Source organism: Rhizophagus irregularis, chromosome 1 (assembly GCF_026210795.1).
Source record: "Rhizophagus irregularis chromosome 1, complete sequence".
NCBI classification, from domain to species: Eukaryota; Fungi; Glomeromycota; class Glomeromycetes; order Glomerales; family Glomeraceae; genus Rhizophagus; species Rhizophagus irregularis.
In genome coordinates, this window is record NC_089429.1 from 2,772,617 (window position 1) to 2,795,830 (window position 23,214).

General features: G+C 27.5%; 11 protein-coding genes across 12 annotated transcripts; 7 read left to right on the forward strand and 4 right to left on the reverse strand.

The window, feature by feature from the left end:
• Positions 1 to 1,072: 1,072 nt before the first annotated feature.
• On the reverse strand, positions 1,073 to 1,705 carry OCT59_000553 (uncharacterized protein; the record flags this gene model as incomplete). The annotated part of the gene is made up of 3 exons (XM_066138900.1): positions 1,073 to 1,230; positions 1,492 to 1,588; positions 1,697 to 1,705. 3 exons carry the CDS (start codon positions 1,703 to 1,705, stop codon positions 1,073 to 1,075), a joined length of 264 nt encoding a protein of 87 aa, XP_065988349.1.
• Positions 1,706 to 8,268: 6,563 nt separating this feature from the next.
• On the forward strand, positions 8,269 to 8,715 carry OCT59_000554 (uncharacterized protein; the record flags this gene model as incomplete). The annotated part of the gene is made up of 4 exons (XM_066138901.1): positions 8,269 to 8,292; positions 8,383 to 8,454; positions 8,520 to 8,615; positions 8,686 to 8,715. The coding sequence occupies 4 exons, from the start codon at positions 8,269 to 8,271 to the stop codon at positions 8,713 to 8,715; spliced, it is 222 nt and encodes a 73-aa protein (XP_065988350.1).
• Positions 8,716 to 8,741: 26 nt separating this feature from the next.
• Positions 8,742 to 9,256, forward strand: OCT59_000555 (uncharacterized protein; the record flags this gene model as incomplete). Its single annotated transcript, XM_066138902.1, has 2 exons — positions 8,742 to 8,769; positions 8,877 to 9,256. 2 exons carry the CDS (start codon positions 8,742 to 8,744, stop codon positions 9,212 to 9,214), a joined length of 366 nt encoding a protein of 121 aa, XP_065988351.1. The 3' UTR covers positions 9,215 to 9,256.
• A 346-nt stretch (positions 9,257 to 9,602) lies between these two features.
• OCT59_000556 (uncharacterized protein) lies at positions 9,603 to 10,110 on the forward strand (the record flags this gene model as incomplete). Its single annotated transcript, XM_066138903.1, has 3 exons — positions 9,603 to 9,689; positions 9,892 to 9,931; positions 9,989 to 10,110. 3 exons carry the CDS (start codon positions 9,603 to 9,605, stop codon positions 10,108 to 10,110), a joined length of 249 nt encoding a protein of 82 aa, XP_065988352.1.
• Positions 10,111 to 10,715: 605 nt separating this feature from the next.
• On the forward strand, positions 10,716 to 11,352 carry OCT59_000557 (uncharacterized protein; the record flags this gene model as incomplete). Its single annotated transcript, XM_066138904.1, has 3 exons — positions 10,716 to 10,803; positions 11,042 to 11,171; positions 11,241 to 11,352. The coding sequence occupies 3 exons, from the start codon at positions 10,716 to 10,718 to the stop codon at positions 11,350 to 11,352; spliced, it is 330 nt and encodes a 109-aa protein (XP_065988353.1).
• A 648-nt stretch (positions 11,353 to 12,000) lies between these two features.
• On the forward strand, positions 12,001 to 13,324 carry OCT59_000558 (uncharacterized protein; the record flags this gene model as incomplete). The annotated part of the gene is made up of 7 exons (XM_066138905.1): positions 12,001 to 12,008; positions 12,409 to 12,479; positions 12,580 to 12,763; positions 12,878 to 12,963; positions 13,061 to 13,098; positions 13,178 to 13,207; positions 13,277 to 13,324. The coding sequence occupies 7 exons, from the start codon at positions 12,001 to 12,003 to the stop codon at positions 13,322 to 13,324; spliced, it is 465 nt and encodes a 154-aa protein (XP_065988354.1).
• A 56-nt stretch (positions 13,325 to 13,380) lies between these two features.
• OCT59_000559 (uncharacterized protein) lies at positions 13,381 to 14,409 on the forward strand (the record flags this gene model as incomplete). The annotated part of the gene is made up of 1 exon (XM_066138906.1): positions 13,381 to 14,409. The coding sequence occupies one exon, from the start codon at positions 13,381 to 13,383 to the stop codon at positions 14,407 to 14,409; it is 1,029 nt and encodes a 342-aa protein (XP_065988355.1).
• A 334-nt stretch (positions 14,410 to 14,743) lies between these two features.
• OCT59_000560 (uncharacterized protein) lies at positions 14,744 to 15,804 on the reverse strand (the record flags this gene model as incomplete). Its single annotated transcript, XM_066138908.1, has 7 exons — positions 14,744 to 14,751; positions 14,816 to 14,973; positions 15,035 to 15,097; positions 15,290 to 15,323; positions 15,437 to 15,470; positions 15,532 to 15,558; positions 15,766 to 15,804. 7 exons carry the CDS (start codon positions 15,802 to 15,804, stop codon positions 14,744 to 14,746), a joined length of 363 nt encoding a protein of 120 aa, XP_065988356.1.
• Positions 15,805 to 16,729: 925 nt separating this feature from the next.
• Positions 16,730 to 17,303, forward strand: OCT59_000561 (uncharacterized protein; the record flags this gene model as incomplete). Its single annotated transcript, XM_066138909.1, has 2 exons — positions 16,730 to 17,125; positions 17,175 to 17,303. 2 exons carry the CDS (start codon positions 16,730 to 16,732, stop codon positions 17,301 to 17,303), a joined length of 525 nt encoding a protein of 174 aa, XP_065988357.1.
• A 251-nt stretch (positions 17,304 to 17,554) lies between these two features.
• On the reverse strand, positions 17,555 to 18,675 carry OCT59_000562 (uncharacterized protein; the record flags this gene model as incomplete). Of its 2 annotated transcripts, none has more annotated exons than XM_066138910.1 (8): positions 17,555 to 17,703; positions 17,778 to 17,813; positions 17,892 to 17,930; positions 18,013 to 18,069; positions 18,136 to 18,189; positions 18,261 to 18,277; positions 18,339 to 18,540; positions 18,639 to 18,675. In XM_066138910.1, 8 exons carry the CDS (start codon positions 18,673 to 18,675, stop codon positions 17,555 to 17,557), a joined length of 591 nt encoding a protein of 196 aa, XP_065988358.1. The 2 variants fall into 2 exon arrangements, with proteins under 2 accessions (XP_065988358.1, XP_065988359.1); XM_066138911.1 differs by having other exon boundaries at positions 18,339 to 18,482; positions 18,639 to 18,655.
• Positions 18,676 to 20,119: 1,444 nt separating this feature from the next.
• On the reverse strand, positions 20,120 to 20,341 carry OCT59_000563 (uncharacterized protein; the record flags this gene model as incomplete). The annotated part of the gene is made up of 1 exon (XM_066138912.1): positions 20,120 to 20,341. One exon carries the CDS (start codon positions 20,339 to 20,341, stop codon positions 20,120 to 20,122), a length of 222 nt encoding a protein of 73 aa, XP_065988360.1.
• Positions 20,342 to 23,214: the final 2,873 nt, after the last annotated feature.

Sequence of the window (23,214 nt, forward strand, 5' to 3'; positions counted from 1 at the left end):
ATTACTAATTTCTTGTTCATCAACTATAATTTCATCAGGATTACCTTGATGTTCTTCATCATCAAATATAAGTTGTTGATTAAATTCTTTATCAGGATTATACAGGTCAAAATGCTAAAAATTAGCAAAAAAAATGGCGCGAAAAGCAGTGGCTATTCTTGGCTATTTATGACTATTTATGGCTGTTTTTGGCTATTTGCGAATTAACTTATACTATTTGCAAATAGTTTATACAAATTTGCAAATAGTTTATGCAATTTGCGCCATTTTTTTTGCCTGTTTTTGGTCATTTGACGTGTGTTAATTGTTCCAATAGGTATTTGTTCATTAATCAATTTTGTAATCTTTATTCTCCTTTGTGCAACTTGATATTCACGTATTAATCGTGCTTCTACAGAAGCAAGCCTTCGATATCCATCACGGCCTAATAAAGCTTCATCACATGCGCGTACATAGGCATTTAATTTTATATAATTTAATGATAAGTTGTATTTTATATTAATAATATGTTCTTCATATTCCAATTCCATATTACGTAAGTGAATTGGTTCTCTAAATTCTGAAAACATCCGATGTTATAAACACTAGTTGAAATAGTCCAAATCAAATAGAAATCGATCATCTGATTTTAATCTGATTTATAACTCAATTTTGACCAATTTTTTTAAAAAGGCAATATTCCATTTGGATTCCGAGTGGTTGCCACTCAGATATAATTCAGAATAAGAAATCAGATATAAATCGGATATAAATTAACAAATACTACTAAATTCGACACTATTAATTAGACATAAATCAACTAAATTTATTATATAAATCAGATATAAATCAGATATAATTCAATTACAATTCAATTTATAAATTCAGATATACTATAAAATATATTATAATACGTAAAACTAAAAAAATAGAGTAAATAAATTCATATATGCTATAAAATATAATATAATATAATACACAAAACTAAAAAAAGAGTAAAATTAATTCAGATATGTAATAAAACATACTATAATACGCAAAACTAAAAAAAAGAATAAATTAGTAATAAAATAGAATTCTGAAATTCCAACCATTAATCTTCTTGCATAAAACTTTCTGATTTATCCGCTTTATCTTCCAAAATTGCATCTAAATCTTCATCATCAATATTTAAATCGTCTGTATATTCTGTATCATATACCATATCTGGTTGATCAACATATGACCAATCGGAAGCATCATCCAGTGGTACTTTATCATAGCATTATATCTTGTCATTATAGTTCTGAGATCACAATTGCTGCGCCGTTTGTCCCACTCTTAAATGTTTATCGAGAACATTTCTTAATAAAAGTCTCAATTAAAATGTAAAAATAAATAAAATCGGAAAATGTAAAAATAAGTAAAATCAGAATTAGTAAAAATTTATAGCAAAATAAATTATCAAGATAAAATAAGTAATCTCTTCTGAGCGTTACGATAGATCATAAACATTAATGACTGATTTTGAACCTTCATCTTTAGTTTCACTCACTTCTGGTGAATGATATGCACAATTTGCCAGAATTTTTAACAGATCCCGTTTTCCATAACTCGTAATTTGGCTATCCTTTTATTAAAGAGATATTTTGCAGCCTTTATCCTTCGCAATTTTTTCTGATTGATAAATTTAAAATGAATTAATATGGATTATTAATTTGCCGCTGGATTACATTACATACATCATTTAATCTATTATTGGCATGAACTTGTCAATTGTCCATGCTTTCTTTGCCGGATATCCTCAAACTTAACTTAGATCGTTGAGATTTATGTAGGCTACTTAACCACCTTGTTACCTGATTAATGGATGGTTGATAATTCAGGAATTAATTTGAGTCGAATTTTAATGTTTTTTGCACTGTTAAACATTTCATTGTAGTTTAAGTTATATTTCTCATTAAGTGTTTTTAAGATTGATTTCATTTCAATCTACCCAGTAAGAAAAATCGCATACTGAAAATATACTGAAAATATACTGAATTTTAAGAATATTTAACTATATAATCATGTATATTATAAGTATAAATTAAATATAATTTTAGTATATTTTATGTAAGATATTTATATCCATAAATAATGCTAAAATTATGTTTAAATATACTGTATTTAATATGTAAAAAGCTCATAAAACACCCTTAAATTTTGCCTCTTTAAGTATATTTTAAGTGCAAATTTTATGTCATTAATTTCTACTTAATTTCAGGATAATTTTATTTCGTGTTATTATATATATTTAAGTATATTTAAAGCCCATTTTCAGTGTATTATAAATATGATTCAATTGTATTTTGCATATATTTTAATAATATTTCAATTAGAAATAACATATATTTTTAGTAGTTTTAAAGGTCAATTTAGTTCAAATAAAATAATATTTTATGTATCTTTTAATTAAAAATAGCATACATTTTTACTTGCATTAAAGATTATTTTAATTACATTTTTACATTTGATAATAATGATATTTTTAGTATATAAATACAATATCGATATGGTTTGATTATATTTCAATAATAATTCGTGTACATTTTAAAGGCTATGCTAATAACCAATGATACAAATAATTTCTATAGTAAAGTAAAATGTTTAATTTCATATTTCTGAAACTATATAAAACGAAAATAAATAAAGAATAAAATAAATAAAGAAAAGAAGATACAGTTAGGAAAACTTATTTTTCATACCCATTACACAATAACTCGGAGACCCATTTAATTTAATGTACTTATTAAAGAGGGGAAAAAGTTATATTAGTAATTTAGTTATTTAATTTTAAATCCAATACAATAAAGTTTGATGCATACCTGTTTAATAAACATAATTTTTAAGTAAAAAATACTTATACATGTCTACAATTAACACCTCGACACGGACCTATTTAATTTAATGTACTTGTTAAAGAGGGGAAAAAGTTATATTAGTAATTTAGTTATTTAATTTTAAATCCAATACAATAAAGTTTGATGCATACCTGTTTAATAAACATAATTTTTAAGTAAAAAATACTTATACACGTCTACAATTAACACCTCGACACGGACCTATTTAATTTAATGTACTTGTTAAAGAGGGGAAAAAGGTATATTAGTAATTTAATTATTTAATTTTAAATCCAATACAATAAAGTTTGATGCATACCTGTTAATAAACATAAAAAAATACTTATACACGTCTACATTCTACAGTTAACACCTGACACGGCTACATTAAAATAGAAAAAATAAAAGAATCAGTTAATATTAATTTCGACAGTAACTAACTATTGGATAATTGATATTGTGGTGGAAAATTTATGTATTCATACCGTCTCTCCCTGTAATATAGTCAGCTTCTCTTCTAAGTAGGATTAATTAAAACTTTCTAATTCCAGAAATTCAAGGTTTTGTATCTTGTATCCTTTATTCCTGGTAAAATATTTTTCGTCAGTAAGTTTATAAATAATATAGACTTATTACCAGAATAACATAGACTTATTACCAATATTTTATCAGAAAAGAGAAAAGTAAAATAAAAAAACAGTGAAATGTTTTGCTTATAATAGGTATTTCATCTATTTCATCATCGCTTATCCGTGTTTAACTATTTTTAGATACAAATAAAGTTAATGGGATAATCTTATTCATGTTTAGCTATTTTTAGAAATTAATCAATATACAACAAATATTCTTAATTATCGGGTTTTTTACTAGAACATAAAAAGTTTTATTATAAGTGCGAACTGCTGCAAGAAATCAATGCCCAATATTTTCCCAATTAGAGTCATCAAATGCATTTTCTTTATCAATTATATAATATCTATTATCTATTTTAGCAAAACCTATACAATGATCTAAACATCTTACATCGATAAATTCTTTTGATCTGAATTGAGTAAAATGTTTACATCCATATTCATCTTCTACAATTTTTGATGTTAATTGTACATAGGCTAACATGTAAACCTGATGGTTGAATTCATGGACAAGATAATAATTTACGATTCCATATATATCTACAATAACGAGTTGAGGAGGCGCATTGGGTCCGTGGGCAAGTTTATCTATTGTGCGTCTTATCTAAAAATATTTATAAATAAAATATAAAATCAATATTAAAATTATATCAAAAAAATAAAAAAATAGCAATGATAGTAATCAAAGATTATAAATTTTACCTGAAGCACAATAATTATTTCTTGCAATTTTATTATTTCTTTTTATACAACAGCTACTAATATATTGTCCATCTGAAGTTCTTAATCTTCCATATCTTACACCATAATTATTAACCTCCTAAAAAACGAAATTATTTTGTTATTGTAATGATGAATTTAAAATTAAATAAAATAAAGCTTTATATTACCATTTCTAAATCATTACGATTTATATTGCTTGATCCTTCGTAAAATTTAATCAGATGTTTGTGTTCTTGGCTTGCAGAGAATATTGAGTAGAAGGGGAATAAAATTCTTCTTCATACCCTTCAGTACTAAAGACCCGTTCCTTACTCCATTGTTTTAGCGGGTTTTCTTTGAAAATAGCTTTTGAGATAGAAAAAAATGGTAACATATAAAATTGCTGTAACAAAGTAAGCATATTTGCAAGGTTGCTATATGGCTTGATCTTTGATTTAATGAGTGGTTGTAATATACCACACACCCTTTCCATAGGAAACTGCCAATGGGTTCAACTAGGGCCACAATATTTAATAGAATTTGCTACATGTAAGAGGTAATGGAAACTTATCTTACATGCTGCTAAACGTCGGGCTATTGTTCGATAATACTCTCTAAAATAATTAATCATTATTTTAATTATTATACAATTATAAATTATAAGACAGAAATCATTACCTTTCATAATAATCTGAAAATTTTTTAAGCAAAATTTGTACATCATCAATTTGTTCTTCAGATATTTCAGGTTCTAAACAAAGCTTTACAGACTTCACAAAGTTTGCCCATCCTTGAAGATGCCTATTATGTAACGAAAAGTAAAATTTACTTTTTGATTAGTTAAAAAAATTTAAAAATGTATTAATTTAACTTTTTACTTTTTATTAAAATACCTTTTATCCAGATACATCTTTAGTAATGGTAATGAAAATAAAATTATCCAATTTCTCCATTCTACCGCTTTGTAACCATTATGATATTTAAATATGTCACGTGGAGGGCGACCAATTTCAATAGGCATATTTTTTTTTACTTTTTCCATTTGTATGCCAATACTTTCCCACTGTGATTTTGATAACTCATAATCACTAGACAATAATAGATTGTTATAAAAAAATTTTCCACTCCAATGTGCATTGACGTGCGCCATTCTCGAAGAATAAATGCATTATATCTGTTGGGAAAGACCATGGAAATAATAATGTTTGTAATTTTAACAATTCACTGGACCCTTTAATTCCTGTATAGTAAAGTAATAATAATTAATACAGAGATGTAAGTATACTTTTACTTTTTTTCTCAAGAAAATCATACCTGTTTCTCTGATCATTTCATCTTTTCGATCTTTATTCGTTTCTTCTTCAATTAATTTTCCCATATTGATCGTGTCATCATGATTTCTTATATTGCAAAAAGCAGATGATGGATAGTATATGTGTTTATTTGATGGGTGACAAGTCCCTTTTATCATACAAAAACGACAACCTTTATACGAATTGTGTCCAGAGAGGTTTAAGCTTTTGCTTAACGCTGGAACATCCCCCGTCCATGTTAATAAATGTGCGCGTAAAATAAAAGGTTCATTTGTTCGTCCATCTATACATTGAACTCCTTCTATAATATTTAACAAAATAAAATTTCAATTATAGAAAAAATACATTTTTATTAGATATTAAAATTAGCTATACCTTCAAGTTCTTGTAATTCTTTTATAAGAGGGCATAAAAAAGAATTAAAATTCTTTGGCGAACGGGGACCTGGTATTATCATTGTTACCAGTAGATTTTCTTTTTTTACACGAATAGAAGGATGAAGATTATTATTTATTAATAAGATGACCCAACAATCATCGGTTCGTTGTTCAAAGATCTGATATCCATCACATGTCCCGGATAGTGCAATATCCCGTTCATCTTTAAAAAAACCCCTTTGTAATAAATCCTTATATAACCTATTGAAAGAAACATATTTTAATGGCCTTTTTTTTAAAAAAAAAATTTACTTTAGTAATTAAATTATACTCACAATCCATCAAAGATATCAGCATATATTTCCTCCTCTCCTTTGTTTTGGGAATAATTACTTCTATATTGTAATTCTTCGGCTCTTTCTTTATTCTTGTATTGAATTATTAGGCGTTCTTTTACCGAAAAAAAAAATGTTGTATTTACAGGTTTGCCATTATCATCAAATCTGTTTTCACCACAAATAGGGCAACTGGCTAAATTTTCATATGATGATGTAAATGCAATACAACTGTTTTTGCAAGTATCGTATCCATGAGGTTCAAAAGGAACTATGCTATTGATTTTTTTTTCAACTTATAGATTGCTAAATTAGAATTAACATTATCAAGTATTTTGTTGAATGCGATGTCAGATATTGAATGGAGTACTTTTGTATGTAAAAGACGTAAACCTTGAATCAATTCATCTAAAATAAATAAATATTATTATTCTATCAAAATTAAAATCAATAAACATAGTATTAACTGTACTATCGTTTATGTTTGTCATTTCAGATTCCTCAAATTCTTTATCATCATCTGTTAATTCATCATTCTCTTCAGAAATATATGCACTTGTTTGCGAACAATCACTTTCAGTTTCTATGTCTCCTTTATCATCTTCTTCATCACAATCTTTATTATCAAGACTTTGCCTATCACTATTCTTATCGTAATCTTCGTTATTAGGAATTGGATTACCATTATTATAATCTTCGTTGTCAAGAAATGGCTCATCGCTATCATCATCATCATAATCTTCTGATCTGCAATTAACATGATTTTGATGATTATTAAAGTATTATTATAACAATAATGTTTAATAAAAGTAAAATTTACTTTTTTTTATAAAACAATTAATTAATTACCTTTTTGGTATGTCTTTTAAAATTACAGGAACATGATCGTTATTTGAAATATTGCTTTCTGAACTTGTATCTGATTTATCCGATTCATCGTCTTCGAACTTTTTTTTTTCAGCTGCGTTACAACTTGAAATTGATTCACTATCGCTTTTTGTTTCTGATCCGCTTTCTGCTTCAGATTCATTAATTTTTTCAATATTTGCTTTTTCTCTTTTTTGATGTTTTTTAAAAGTTTTTCTAGTAGACAACCACTTTCCGTTACCATCTTTAGAATTTATTTTACAAATACGACAAGAACAAAGAAATGGCATTTTGAAACGTGATAGAATTTATGTAATGATATATTTTTATAAACAATCACATAGTTTGTATTACATGATTGTATTAAATTTACGCATTAAAGTTAGAGGTTGTGTTACAAGATTGTGTATCGTTATTAGAGATGATATAATAATGACAATATTCGTAATAATTATACTGATTGTATTATGAGCAATGGTTCACACAAAGCCATACTAATTGTTCAAAGCCTATTATGAGCAACGGTTCATATAAAAGCCATAATAATTGTTCAAAGCCTATTATGAGCAACGGTTCATATAAAGCCATACTAATTGTATTAAGAGATTGTGTTATGAGCAACGCTCGTACTGATGACCGATAAATTGAATCATTATATTTTATGTATTATTATCAATGAAGTTAATTTAACCGTGTTAATACTGACAAGAATGTAGTCCTAATACTTGTAATAATCTTTCATTAATAATTTCATAATATAATTTTCATGATATTTTTTTTCTTTATGACACCAACACTACAGTGAAATGCAAAAGTTATATTTAAAGGTATAAACTCCTTCTCACCAATTGTTCGCAAGGCTCTCAATCAGTCAGAACCTAAAATAAAGTTATATCGGTTATTAGACATGTTTGATACTGGTCTCCTTAGTGTCCTCGAGCTGGGCTTTGATGCATAAACGAGTCGTAATATATTATTGCACAGGGGTAATGAGTCAGTTTTTGGAGAGGCACTTTGTTAGACCATCAGGACAGAAAATCAGAAAATGGTGTCGAACAACTATAAATGGTATTTCGCGATCAATAAAAAATAAAAATAAACAACGCGTCAGTCGCGTCACGTTTAAGTATAAAGTATAAATACATGCTATCTTTAGTGATTCTTCATTTCTTTACGCATTTTTTTAAAAAAATTTAAAAAAAATGGAACAAACACCCGAAACTGAGGTATAAAAGTAAAAATATAAAAATATTTTTAATAATCTATAATCAAAAATTCTTACTTTATTACTATATTATAGCTCAGTCATATATAAGCCTACGTCTAAATATAATTTACAAGATGCGTTAGGATTAAAAAATGAAAAGCAACGCTGGCTTGCTTATTTGGTAACTATTTATTAATTTTTAATAAAAGATAAAAATTGTTTTTTAATAGTAAATTTTTGTAATAGGAGATAATGCGAGAATGTCTCTACGAAAAGAATGTAGATTTTACCGCCGATTATAGGAGTCAAAAGCATACAATAACTGCACAAATAGTTCGTTCTGTAAATATTAAATTTTAATTTTCGTCATTTCTTTTTTTTTTGAAGTATACTAAAAATTATTATATTATAGTTTAAAAAAAAGGCTCCTGACTTCCTATAACCGCAGCCGATTGGGCTGTAAAGGAGATGCTTGTTAGTACTATACAAAATAAACGTAAGTTAATAATAACTTTATTTATACCTAGTTGGTTTATAGTAGAAATTAATTATTTCATTTTATTTATAATAGGCTATTATCTGAAAAAAAAAAAAATGAATTAGAAAATAATTTAAGAGTTCCACCACAAAATTCTCCAGCATTACAGGACCGTCCTCCACCATCTCCTCAAGCACAACAAGATCCTCCTTCTCCAGTTGAGCCTTCTGATGAACAAGTTCAGATCTGGCCTCCAGTTGAGCCTTCTGATGAACAAGTTCAGATCCGGCCTCCAGAACCACGTACTGATGAACAAGTTCAGGTCCGGCCTCCAGAACCACGTACTAATGAAAAAGTTCAAAGTGATCCTCCAAAAAGGGTCCGGAAACAACATGTAAATGACAAAGAAAATCAAAATAATGTCCCCAAAAAAAGAGGAAGAAAAGCAAAATCAAGTAAATAAATAAACTTGATCTCGGAGATGACAATTTCTTCGTTCTTGTATAAAACGAATCATACATAGTTTTGACTTAATTAGTTCAATAAATCTTGTTATGATAAACTATTGGTTAATTCATCTTCTCATACACTATATCAGTATTCGGCATTTCATTCGAATTAAATTAAAAATTTGAAGACGTTTAGATTACCTCCGCATAAATAATTTGAATTGTGTAACGCGTAATTTGTCCACGCCTCATTACGCAATGTTTAATTGTTCTAATCATTAATAAATAATCTACACACTATAAATTACTTTGATAAGAAATTTTACACATTTAATCTTTTTTGTTCTAAAAAATCGCTTAAATCTTATAAATACCTTTCCCTTCAATTATGATAACTTACAAATGAAGATGGTTCACAAAAGAAGTCAAAATAAATTACAAGAACGAAAAAATAAATCCTTTTCGAATAATAAAAGAAAAAGAGATAAGGTGAGTGAACACTTGAGAACCGCCTAGAGTGGTTACTAGGTTCGCCCGTAGTTTTTCAGATCTTTTAGATAGCTTTTTTTATTTTTTTTCTTCTATTTTTTATTTTTTTATTTTTTTATTTTTTTTTGGAGGGTTTAATAAAAGATGGAGTATATAATTGTATTCGGTTGTTATCTGGTTTCTAATTAAAAAATTGGTTTAGGTCAACTCTTTAAACGAAACAATTGAAAATAAAGATAAAGGTAATTATAAATTATTATTGTATAAATAATATATATCAATTACTAACATTTATTTAGAAATTACACAATTAAAACGGCAAAAAACATTTGCCGTTGAATTATATCAACAAAAGTTAAACCAAATAATAGAAATAGAAAATAAATTAGAAAATAATTGCAAATGTATAGAAAATGAATAATTTTGTTAATAAATTATATGTTATTATAATTCAAGAACTACGTGAAAAATTTTTTTTTTTGATGGGAGAAAAAAATGATATGTTCCCATATGAAATAAAAATGATATATCTTCCATACAAAACAAGTTTTGTGAGAAAAAAAATCATTTTTTCACGAGAAAAGGAGTTTGTCAAACAAGATCTGCTACTTTTACGTAATTACTAATAGCTCATTTATTTAATATTTGTATAATTTATAAAATAAAATACGAATACTGACAAAAAGTAAATTTTACTTTCAGTTAACAACCAGATCGGCATACTGTACTATTCCGATTAAAGTTTCTAGCACGTTGTTTGTAATTAATTTTGTACTTTTCTTTGTCCCCATTTTTCCCATTTCACAAAAAATTCATCAGATCTTATCGTTCTCGTGTATTTGCTAAAATCCTTCTTTTTGAAACATGTATTTTCTCACGCATTTTTTCCTATATATACAATCCAATTACGTAAAAATTATTTTAAGTTTTCGTAACGTCTAAAACTGTGGTCTGCTTGGAAGGTTTTAGCCTGCCGAGATAGTTTTAATGATAGGAATAACTTTTAATTTATATAATAGATTCACGATGGTCGGACACCGCTCTCAACGTTCGAAGGAAAAACGAATTGCTCGCATTAAGAGCAAGAGAGGAAGTGCTCGTCAGGTAGTTGCAGGTGGGTTCCCTCTACATGATATCCTGGGGGCTTAGATTGTTCTAAAGAGGGCTTGTGGACGTTTGTCCTGAAATGATCCTGTGGACGTCTTTGGATTGTTCTAAAGGTGACTTGTGGACGTCTGTTCTAAAACGAATCTGTGGACGTCTAAGCGGTATCGGTGTCAACCTAAGATGGAGAAACCCGCTTGGTCGAGCTGCGCATAGATCAAGTTAACCAATTTTTTTTCCCCCATTAGATTACATAAAGGAATTGGAAAAAAAGGTGCAGGAACTTCAAGAGCAAGTGAATGGTATGGATCGGGCTTACAGAGATGACCAGAGAGAATTGCTGCGGGTACATAATGAATTAAAAAAGGCAGAGAGGAAGTAAGTAATCAACTTTTTTGCTAATAAGTTTCCTTAAATTAATATAATTTTTCACTTTTATTTTATTAGGATTACTTGTTTAGAAGGGGAGGAAAGGGATGAAGAAGGCCAAGAAAGAAGACAAAGAAGGGGACAGGGACGAGGGAAAAGGGGAAACGTTGTTGTAAGTTGTAAATATTGACGTGCTTGGTAAACTAGTTTTAAGAATGAAGGATAAAATCTAGCGCAAAGAGTAGTGACAATACAAAGTGCAATAAAATTACAGGTATTGCGAATAAAATGACTAAAGAGCCAAAAGACAGCGAATAAAATGACTAAAAAGCCAAAAGACAGAATGAAAAAAAGAAAGATATAAATGAATGTAAACGAAAATGATGCAGACCTAACCTGACGTTATACATTATATGTTATACTGTACGAACCCTGTTGTGATATTAAAGTCAATCGGCAAATATATATACAGTATATATATTTCAAATAAATCTTAATAAAAAAATCAACGTGTAACTGAATGATAAATTTTCTTTACCTGAAGATTTTTTTAGGTCTCCCGGTTCGTAAGACGAAAACGTCTAACGTAATGATTCAATTTATGATCGCATTGCACATTGCGCAAGTTTAATAACCCACCTATTATTTTTTTTTATTTATTTATTATATATCTAATAATTATTTTCACACGAGAAAAAAAAATTTTTTGTCAATCCTAACTGTTACATTCTGCTACCATCAAAATTGTCATTTTTTTTTTAGTGAGAAAATTTTTTATTTGCGGAAAAAAAAATACCGAATGGGAGAAATGTGGATGTTGCACAGAGTTTAATGTGTCATGCTAAGGTGGTGGAACATCATTATTATAACACAATTAAATCTTACGCGTGCACTTCCATTTTTGGTTCATCAAATCCACTTTGCCATTAAAGTATAAATACACCGCTTCCATTAAAAGATGTAAAGATGTAATTCAATATCGAATTACATATTACGATTAATATGTCCAAACAAAAAAAAATCGAATTACATATTACGATTAATATGTCGCAGCAAAAAAGCCATGAAATAGAATTACATATTACGATTAATAAATTTATCAAAAAAAAAATTAAAAATTCATTTTTTGGTTTTTCTTTCTCTAATTCTCTTCTTTTTTTAAAAAAATACTGAATTCTTTCTACCACCTTTATCGCAATTTTAAAATATGGACTCTTTAAGATCATTAAAAATACCAATTATCCAGCTGCAAAAAAAGTATTTTACCTTATAATTTTGATTCTGGAGAACAACCCGAAACAGAACAGCCTGCAACAGGTTTGCAAAGTTAATTATTTATTTTGTATCTAATTCTAATAAATCAATTAATATCTACTTCAATTTTGAATCAATATTTCATAATTGGATATATTTAAAGATAAACAAGAACCATTGGTCCTAATAATTTCTCCAAGTGTTACAAGTGACGATGGTTCTTTTGGTTCTCCTAGTGTCGGGGTTGGGGTTTCTGAAACTTTTAGTAATAATGGCACTAAAAAACCAAATATAAATAATGAATTTGACAATGATGATAGGAATGAAGAACAGGATCATGGTCGAAGGTTAGTTTTAAAATTAATATGATTTTATATTTAATATATGTGCGAACACGGTATAACAGTAATATTAAAGTTTATTAAATAGTTATTAATTAACACAATTTTATTTACAAAAAGTAAATTCCTTTTTTCTTATTTATATTTTATAGATGATCAAGTAAAAGTATTGGATACCAATACTGATGATGCTAACGAAGATTTTTGTAAGTTTCAATTTATATCTTATAATCTTAGTAATTTAGAGCAAACAGTAATATTTAAATTTATGTTTATTATTTTCTATTTATTGTAATGTATAAGGTTCAACCCAAAAAAATGATAAAAAAGAACGAAAATTGGTAAATTTTCGCATTTTTTTTCTTACCTTGTTGATTAACAAAAGAGATACTTACTTTTTGTTATTTTAAATTATATTAGATACCTCGATGCGTAAAAGGGCTAAACCGGGTATTGTATAATTCACAGAAAGTAAACTCTGAAACTTGAATTTGAAATAATATATATATTTTTCTTTAGACGAAAAAATATTATTGGCCATTAATAAGATCGGAGGTCCCACAATAGATTCGTTATTATATTCATTGAGCAAATTGAAAAATACCGGAGTTAAAAGTGTAACAATGAACTTGGTTAATAATAATATACGATTTATGGATTCCACAGGAACATTAGTGATAAAGCCAAATCACGTTAACTCCGATGATATAACAATTAATGCCAGTTTTCCTCATTATGATTATAATCAAGCCTCGGATCTCAGCTTCGAGGCAAATATTATCGAATTAAAGAAATTCAAAGAATTGGATATGGCAAGTATAAGATTGGCGGAAGATTTGCATAAGCTGCTAGGTTATATTGGTAAATTGCCAAATAATCCACCTATACGTGATAGGTCAATCTTCAGTAAAAAAGAAGAGTATAGAGAAGCCCTCATTAGTCATTTGGAAAAGATTAATTCAACACAAGATTTTCAATCTTTTCGTGGTACTCAACGTATTAATTTGATTTCTGATGACAATCAAAAAAGTTGCAGTTCTTTTAAAATTTTACCAATTCGTGTGCAAGAAAAGACTTCATCACTTACTGAATTATCTGATGAATTCAAGAAGATTGCAAAAGATTTATCGGAGGATATATTTTTATCCGTAATGGGAGAAGCAAATGAGCAAGGAAATAAAGAAATGGCCAGACGTAAGGAACTAAGGTTTCATGTCGGGTTTTTTAAGTCATACATACAATTACAGGCTTTTTGTGAGATAAACTTAAACAGAAAACAATCAGAGACGACAAAATCTCAAGCAAAAATATTAATTGCTCAATTTTACCCCTTAATTTCTTTACCGAATTTGGAATTGATGCTTCAGCGAGCACCACGTATATACAGGTTACTAGAAGTAGCCAATTTTGATTGGCGACTTTTAGATTCTTTCGAAGAATTAAGCGCATGTTTTTTTAAGAGTGGAGTAAAGACGGCAATTAACTTTGAAATATGGATTAATTTGGTCTGTACAGGCAAGCTGATTAGTTATGACGAAGAATTAAAAACTCAAGAAAGAAATAGGGAAAACAAGAGGATTAAAATTGAAATTATTAAGGAATATTTTGATATTTCAGGGGTTAATTTTGACGAGATGGTTGGTAATGAGTAGGTAGTAAACAGAGAAAAAAAAAATTTTTTTGCAGTCAAATAGTTTTGCATTATAATTAGAATGAATTTATATTATAATGATAAAAAATGGACTCGAAAAGCGTTGCAACCTCCAGATTTATAAATTAGCATTATAAGTAATTTAGTAATTTTACATGAATAAAAGGCTAAATAATATGCAATCTTTTATTGTTTGCGCATTCTAACATTTGCTAAATAAACTTGCTATAATTGCTATCGTTTACTATCATAAATAAATAAATAAATAAATCAATTTGTGGCTTAGCCTATTTTTACATGAAAAAAACTCCGATATGTTATTTATGTATACGTTTTTATGTATCTAAAAAATTAAATGTTAATTAATGATCTAGTTTAAAATTTTAAATTTATAATATTAAACATACCGTCCCATATTTTATTCTCTTTTTCTGCTGTTATTTCAAATTCCTCAAAACCATCATACTCTTCAGAAGTACCACTTTCTGTCTCTGAATTATCATTATCATAATTATCAATGATCTTAAAAGGTCCATAATCATAATCATCAAGAATTTGATCATCGCTAAAGTAATTATTAGGAAAATGTAAGTTATATTTTTTATTATAAATAATCGATCAATTACCTTTTAGATGTATCTTCTAACACTGAAGGAAATGGAACATCAAAGCTTTGATTATTACTGTCACTAAAGTCATATTATAACAACAATTAGTAAATTAGTAAAAGTAATTTTTACTTTTAGCAATGACAGTACGATATATTAGCTAATATTTTAGGAGGTATAATGATAATTTTAATTATTCGTAGATAAAGTAAAAAAATTGACTATGCTGATTTTAAATAAGGGCAATTTTAACAAATAAGGGAAGGTTTTCACTTTGACAATCTCAATTTAGTGTAGCGAGAGGTCCCTGACAATAGGAGAAATAATGGTAAGACAACAGTAAAACAAAAATTTTAAAAACATTGATGAAACTTACCGAAAGTTCATCATTCCAAAAATATGTTTTTCTTTCATATTTACCTAAAGTCCATTCCAAAGTCCAGATGTTCTGATTCTAAAAACGAAAAAACGTTAGTTATAATATTTTTAATATAAATACATTTACACCTAATTACCTGAAAGGCCGTTCCAAATGGTTTTTTCTTTCAAGTATCTATATAGAAGGAAGACATAAAATAGAGTAATAGATTGATTAATATACGTGAAGTATGAGTCTTCAGAAATAAAAATCAGCAAAAACAATGTGTATAAATAAGATAGAACAAGTATCGATATGCGCCCAGTCTTAAGCCGCAGGATCCTCTTCAAGAAAATTTTATTTTCTAGAAGAAGAAACCTGAGTCTTGGACGATACCAATCCTATGTATGCGCTTAGTTTTAAGCTGCATGATTCTCCTTAAGAGAAGAAACCGAAAATAACTTAACAATTAATAAATTAAAATTTAACTATGGGCATAATACTGGTGTAATGATGAAAAGATTGATGACATAGTAAATCATGTAAAATTTCTTTTTAGGTCATATTAACGAGGATTTTTTTTCCTTTTTTATGTATTCAACCGCAATATGGAGAATCGTGTGAAATTTCTTAATGAACTGCAAATGCTTTTAACTCTCTTTTTTCCTTTTTTTCAACATCCAATTTTATATCGTAAACATGGATATCTTGCCAGAAATCGACTTAAGTGAGAACAGAATTACGAATAATACAATTGACAAACTAATCGAAACGCTTAAAACTACCAAGTTCAAGGTTAACCTTATTATACAAATTAAGATATATTTTAAATATAAATCTAAAGTTTTTATTTGAATTAGAAATTGAACTCGAGAGTGTCTTCACTAAAAATAACAAACAAGAAACCTTTGAAATTTTGAGAAAAATATGCGAAGTAATTAAAGAAAGCACAAATTTGGAAGAACTGATAATTAGTAAAAATGCACTAGGAAAAAGCGGTGCAAAGGCGTTAAAAGTTTTTTTAACTAATAATGTTAATTTAAAGCACTTGATAATCGACGACGCGGGGGTTAGGCGAAGGAGGTACAGTTATATTAGAATCGTTATTGAATTCGAGAAGGAAAACTTCTTATTTAGAAACATTTTCAATAAAAGAAAATGTTTTAGGAAAACAGTGTTCCAAACTGCTTTCTATGGTTCTACATAAACATAAAATTACACTAACAAAAGTAATTTTGTCTCGAAACAGCTTTTATAACTCAGATCTTTGTCGAATAATAGAGTCTTTAAGTTTGTGTAAGAAGTTACAAATTATTAATCTCGAAGATAATTTTTTCACTAAAAAAACATCGAAAATGCTTAGTCGATCTTTGGCTAACTGGCCGGATTTAAAACAACTAATAATTAATGATTGTTTGATATGTAAAAAAGGTGTTATATATATTTTAGAGGCATTATTAAAGGGTACCAATAAAAATATTGAATATCTGGGGTTTCAATATTGTAGTATTGATGAGAATGGGTTCTATACTTTGGCAAGTATAATTAAAAAAAGTCTAATGTTAAAAGTGGTGGAAATCAATGGGAATTATTCGATTAAAAAAAAATGTATGTCAAAGCTAAATTTGGTCTCTAAAAAAAATGGAACCTTGATAAATGGATTTGATGATTTAATTAACGAAGATGATGAGGGAGAAGAAAAGGAGGGAAAGGAAAAGGAGGGAAAGGAAAAGGAACTGGACGATAATGAGGTAGAGGAAATTCATAATGACATGAAAGGGAAAGGTCGATGATGGAAAGGAGGGAAAGGAGGAGGAGGGGCTGGACGTAGAGGAAGAGGAAGGAGACTATGATGAAAAGGAGGGAAAGGAGGAGGAGGGGTTGGACGTAGAGGAAGAGGAAGGAGGCCATGATAGAAAGGAGGAGTGACTGATGATGAAATCATGAGTTTTATAATAATAATAAGATAGTGCCGTAGTACAGTTGCGATTTTATCGTAAAATTAAAATATTTTGTATATATTGTGCCAGCTGGCAACTTAATAAACATCCCATGACTTTAAATTTTAGCTGAAAAGTTAATTGAACGAATAATTTACTTACATTAATTATTCTACGTAAAAATCATTCATAATTTTTTATTTATTTTTTTTTTACATTTTATAATATAAAATTATAAATTCAGTCTAATGTGATAAATCGGATACTATTATTAACCAAATTCATTGCTACACTTTTAACTCCAGTTTTTTTCAATTTGCCCAAAGAATAGAATAATGAATCTATAATAGGATCTCCAATATTACTAATAGCCAATAAACTTTCTTTGTCTAAAGAAAAAAATATATATATATTACTTCAGATTCAAGTTCACAAGTTTTGCTTTCTGTTAATTATACAATACCCGGTTTAGTCACTTTTTTACATATCGAAGTATTGCCTAATATAATTTAAAATACCAAAAAGTAAATATTACTTTTGTTAATCAACAAAGTAGAAAAAAAATACGAAATTTTACCGATTTTCACTCTTTTTTTATCATTTTTTAGGGTTGAGCCTTATATAGAAACAATAAACATAAATTTAGTATTATTGTTTGTTCTAATTATTAAGATTATAAGACATAATTTGAAACGTACAAAAATCTTCGTTAGTATTATTGGTATCCGATATTTCTAATATTTCTACTTGATCATCTATAAATAAGTAAAGAAGAATTTTACTTTTTGTAAACAACAAAAGAAATGATGAAAAAGAACTACCATCACTTTCCCTAACATGTTTTTTGTTTGAATTTCCTTCGATATCTCGCGATGCTTATAATATAAATATGAAAATTGGATTAATAACTTTATAATAATTATACATAACAAAATCTCAATATTACTGCTATACCGTGTTCGCCTATATATTAAATATAAAATCATAGTAATTTAAAACTAACCTTCAGAAAGACTTTACCAACCGTGCTATTAAGATTAGAAAGATCGATATTTTTAAAGATAATCCAGAACCATTTGTCCTAATAATTCCTCCTAGTATTACTGGTGGTGATGGTCCTCCTGGTTCTCCCGGTGGCATTGTTTCTGAAACTTTTAGTAATAATGCACTAATAAAAAACAAAATAAAAATAATGAAAATAATGAACTCTAACTTGGCATCGAAATCTATAATTATGAAATATTGATTCAAAAAAATTGATATAAAATTCGATTTATATTGCCACACATTTTATTTTTTGTTTTTTTTTGTTCTCATTTTTTACCTGCACAATTCTTGCATTTGTCTTTAGTTTTTGACATCTTTTTTCAAAAAATAATTCGTGTCTTTTAAAGAAAGAAAGAAATTTAGTTTATAAAATTAAATAATCTAATTACGTTATTTTATTTAATTTTTTGCCGATCGAAATATTCATGTACTCGATCAGAATATTTTAAGGACACATCATCACATACCAGGTCATTTGTGAAACCGATACGAATAGTATATAGTCCTTCCCGGAATATTTTAAAATATTACAATTCGAAACACTATTTTAAATATCCATTTGTACAATTTCAGTATATTTTAAGAATATTATATTAACATACCTAAATTACTGATAAATTACTTTTAAGGATATTTTCCATATCTAATCAGAATATTTTAAAATACCAGTCAATATTACATTTAAAAATTAAGTATATTTTTCGTATAATTTAAACTTATTTATTATTATAGAACACTATTTTAAATATACTGTTCGTACAAATTTCAGTATATTTTAAGAATATTATTACTATATAAGGATATTTTAACCATAAAACTAGTACAGTTTAAGGATGTAGACTTTTTATAGGGCTAATTGATATTTAGAAAAAGAAAAATTAAAGAAAGTATTATAAAATAATAAAATTAGCAACAAACAGATATGTTAGTAGAAAATTCAGTATAAATTTGTGGAGCCAAAAACGTTAATTATTGAAATTAATAAAAAATTGGTAGTTTGTAAAAGTTAGTATACGAATTTGTGTTGAAATTAGTAAAAATTAGTAATTGTAAATTTAGTATACGAATTTGCATTAAATTAGTAAAAAATTAGTAATTCGTAAAAGTTAGTATATGAATCGCATTAAATTAATAAAAATTTGTAAAAAATTAGTAATTTGTAAAAGTTAGTATATGAATTGCATTAAATTAATAAAAATTTGTAAAAAATTAGTAATTTGTAAAAGTTAGTATATGAATTGCATTAAATTAATAAAAATTTGTAAAAAATTAGTAATTTGTAAAAGTTAGTATATGAATCATGTCAAATTAATAAAAATTTGTAAAAAATTAGTAATTCGTAAAAGTTAGTATATGAATCGCGTTAAATTAATAAAAATTTGCAAAAAATTAGTAATTCGTAAAAATTAGTATATGAATCATGTTAAATTAATAAAAATTTATAAAAAATTAGTAATTCGTAAAAGTTAGTATATGAATCGTGTTAAATTAATAAAAATTTGTAAAAAATTAGTAATTCGTAAAAGTTAGTATATGAATCGCATTAAATTAATAAAAATTTGTAAAAAATTAGTAATTAGTAAAAGTTAGTATATGAATCGCGTTAAATTAATAAAAATTTGTAAAAAATTAGTAATTCATAAAAGTTAGTAGTATATGAATTGTGTTAAATTAATAAAAATTTGTAAATTATCGTAAAAGATGAAATTAGTATTGAAATCAGTTGCAAAAATTAGTATCAAATATGATTGTCAAAACTCAACAAATCCTTGCTTCTCTTTCGTTAGGCTCTTCAGATGATTTTTCAGTTGCATTCGATTTGGAATCCATCAAGTCGTCATCAACATCTTCGTCTTTATCATCATTGTCACTTATTTGGACTATGCTTCTTTTGCCCTTGGCTTTTTTGAAAAAATGCTTGAATTCGATATCATCGATCTCACTTGCTCTGATTTTTTTCATTTTTTGTACTGAATGCATCGTTAATTTCCATAAGCGTACTGAAATCCTCTTTTAAGCTTTTTAATTCCTTAAAAATATCTACGTTTGTTTTTTCTAACTTCGTGTTTTTATTACACAAATCAGCTATTATCGCACGTAATTTATGATTTTCTAAAATTTATTAACCAAATTTGGAAACAAACAAACTTTCAATGTAAAGCAACTAAAACAACCAATTTTAGCAATTTTGTTACAATTATACCAATTTCCAAAGATGGATTATCATCATAAAGGTCTAAATTATGGCGAAGATCCTTTTGCTGTTCTAAATAGGAATCTGGAACCTTGAAATTTTTATATTGTTCTTTCATATGCTGAACTTTTAATTTTGAAGTAACGGTCGATTTGCTAGTGGTAGCAGGCTCGTTGCTAATGGTGGCAGCAGAAGTAATTTCAGAAATTTCAGAAGCTCTTTTGCTAGTGGTGGCTGCGGTGGCGGCAGGAGTAATTTCAGATAAATATTTATAAACTTTGGTAATTTTTTTTTTTCTTGTTGGGACATGGTGAAAGTAAAAAATTAAGAGAAAGAGAAAGAAAAGAGAGATGAGAGAGAAAAAATTCAAAATTTAGACTTTATAGCTTAAAATCAGTCGAATTAAGCTTTTTTCTTATAAGCTTAATCACAATCAAATTATCATGATATTGTATTTACTGTCGATTTCTTAAAAAATTTTTAACAATTAAATTTATCCCTTAAATAATTAAATGATCTTTTTTATTCTTTTGATTATACGACGAATTTCTTATATTGTTCTTTAAAAAAGGATCTAATTTAACTCCTATGTATTACTTTGATTATATGGCGAATTTTTTATATTGTTCTTTAAAAAATAATCTTAATTGAATAATTGAAAACATATTATAGCGATTTATAATGTGAAATTGAATTTGTTCGATTTGTAGCGCAGCAGGAATTTACTTTTTAAAAAGAATTAAATTGACATTATTTAAAAATATATTGAAATAAATATTGTAAATTTTTTATTTTATAAAATGAGTAGACGAAAGAGATCAGTTTCTGCTTTACTTAGCAATGATGAAGAATCAATTACAGCTCGCTCTTCTCGTAAAAATAGAGCGATCTCTAGAGTAATTGATGAAGAATCTGAAGAATCAACTTTGATTATACATACACATGACAGAAGAATGGTTCCTTGCAATTGTTCTAAATGTAACGAAAAAATAGTAGATGTTTGTACAAAATTGAACCATAAGGCTGATCGAGATTTGGATGATGATTAAGATTCGGAAGTTGTTCAAGATTATAGTAATCCTTTATCATCATCATTTGAAGATTATAATAATCCTTTACCATCATTATTTGAAAATTATAGTAATTCTTTACCATTATCATCTAAAGATTATGGTAATCCTTTACCAAAAGATAACCCAGTATTGTCTGACGAAGATTCAGATAATAATTAAAACGTAATTTAATGAATGGAAATGGAGAAAATAGACGACTTATCAACTGATTTACTTCATCGACAACGTTTGAGAAGATATGCAAATCAACAAGCAACAATTACCGAAGAAGAAATTCCTCCAGAATTATTCATAACTGATAAAGAATCAAGCGAAACTGACGAAGAATCAAATGAAAGTGAAATCAATAATGGCGATAATAATGATTATGAGTATACTGAAATTTTTAAGAATTATGCCCCACCTGTTTATGAGCAATTTCAAGATCGAATTAGTCCAGATACAAATGCCAATAGACAATTTTTGTGGATTTTGCTGTGGATAATGAGCTTTCGCAAAAGATTTAATATTCCAGAAATAGCAACAGAAGCGCTTATTCAATTCATAAAACTGTTATTGATAGAAATCGGCAGTTCTAATTTTGAAGAATTTCCTGACTCTTTATACTTAGCAAGAAATGTTCTTAGGCTAAAAGATCAATATCATAACTTTGTGGCATGTCTGAAATGCCACAAATTATATAATAAAAAGGAAGTAGAAGAATTTCAGCAAAATGGAAATCTTACAGTTATGAAGTGTAGTCATGTTGAATTTCCTAATTCGACATCTAGGAGATTGAAATAATGCCAGAAGCCTTTAGCAGAAAAATCAACGTTATTACATGGCTGTATTAAAATTCGATCTGAGAAGATATTTCCATTTGCTAGTATCAGAAATCAATTAGCATCAATGTATTGCCGGCCAGAATTCAAAAGAAACTTATGTGAGTTACGTCACTAGTCTGAACGCAAACGATTTGATGATATTTTAACTGATATTTATGACGGTTAGGTCTGGAAAAATTTTAAAGAAACAAGCGATGAAAATTCGTCAAAATTTTTTTGACCTGAAGTAGCTGATTCTAATCTTGGTTTAATGTTGAATCTCGACTAATTTCAACCATATGATAGTGCTGTCCATAGTACCGGAGTAATATATGCTGCAATTTGTAATCTACTATGGGATATGCAGTTTAAACGTAAAAATATGTTGGTTCTTAGTTTGTTGCCTGGTCTAAACGAAATGAGTCTCCACCAAATTAACCATTATTTGGTGCCAATTGTCAACAAATTAGTGTTATTTTGGGACGGAGTGACATTTGATAACACTTTTGAATATCAAGAATCAAGAAAAATTTGAGCGGCACTGATACTCATTTCGTGCGATATTCCCGTGGCAAGAAAAATATGTGGGCATATTTTAGCTCTTTCATCATGTTATAGATGTGAAAAAAAAGCAAATTACAAAAATTATAAACATAATTTCGCTGAAATGGATAATATGAGCGAATGGTTCATCAATCAAGATTTGGCACAATTTCGTGAGAATGCTCTTAGATGGCGTCACTGCAATTCAAATGCTGCAAGGAATTACTTTGTAAAAACTAC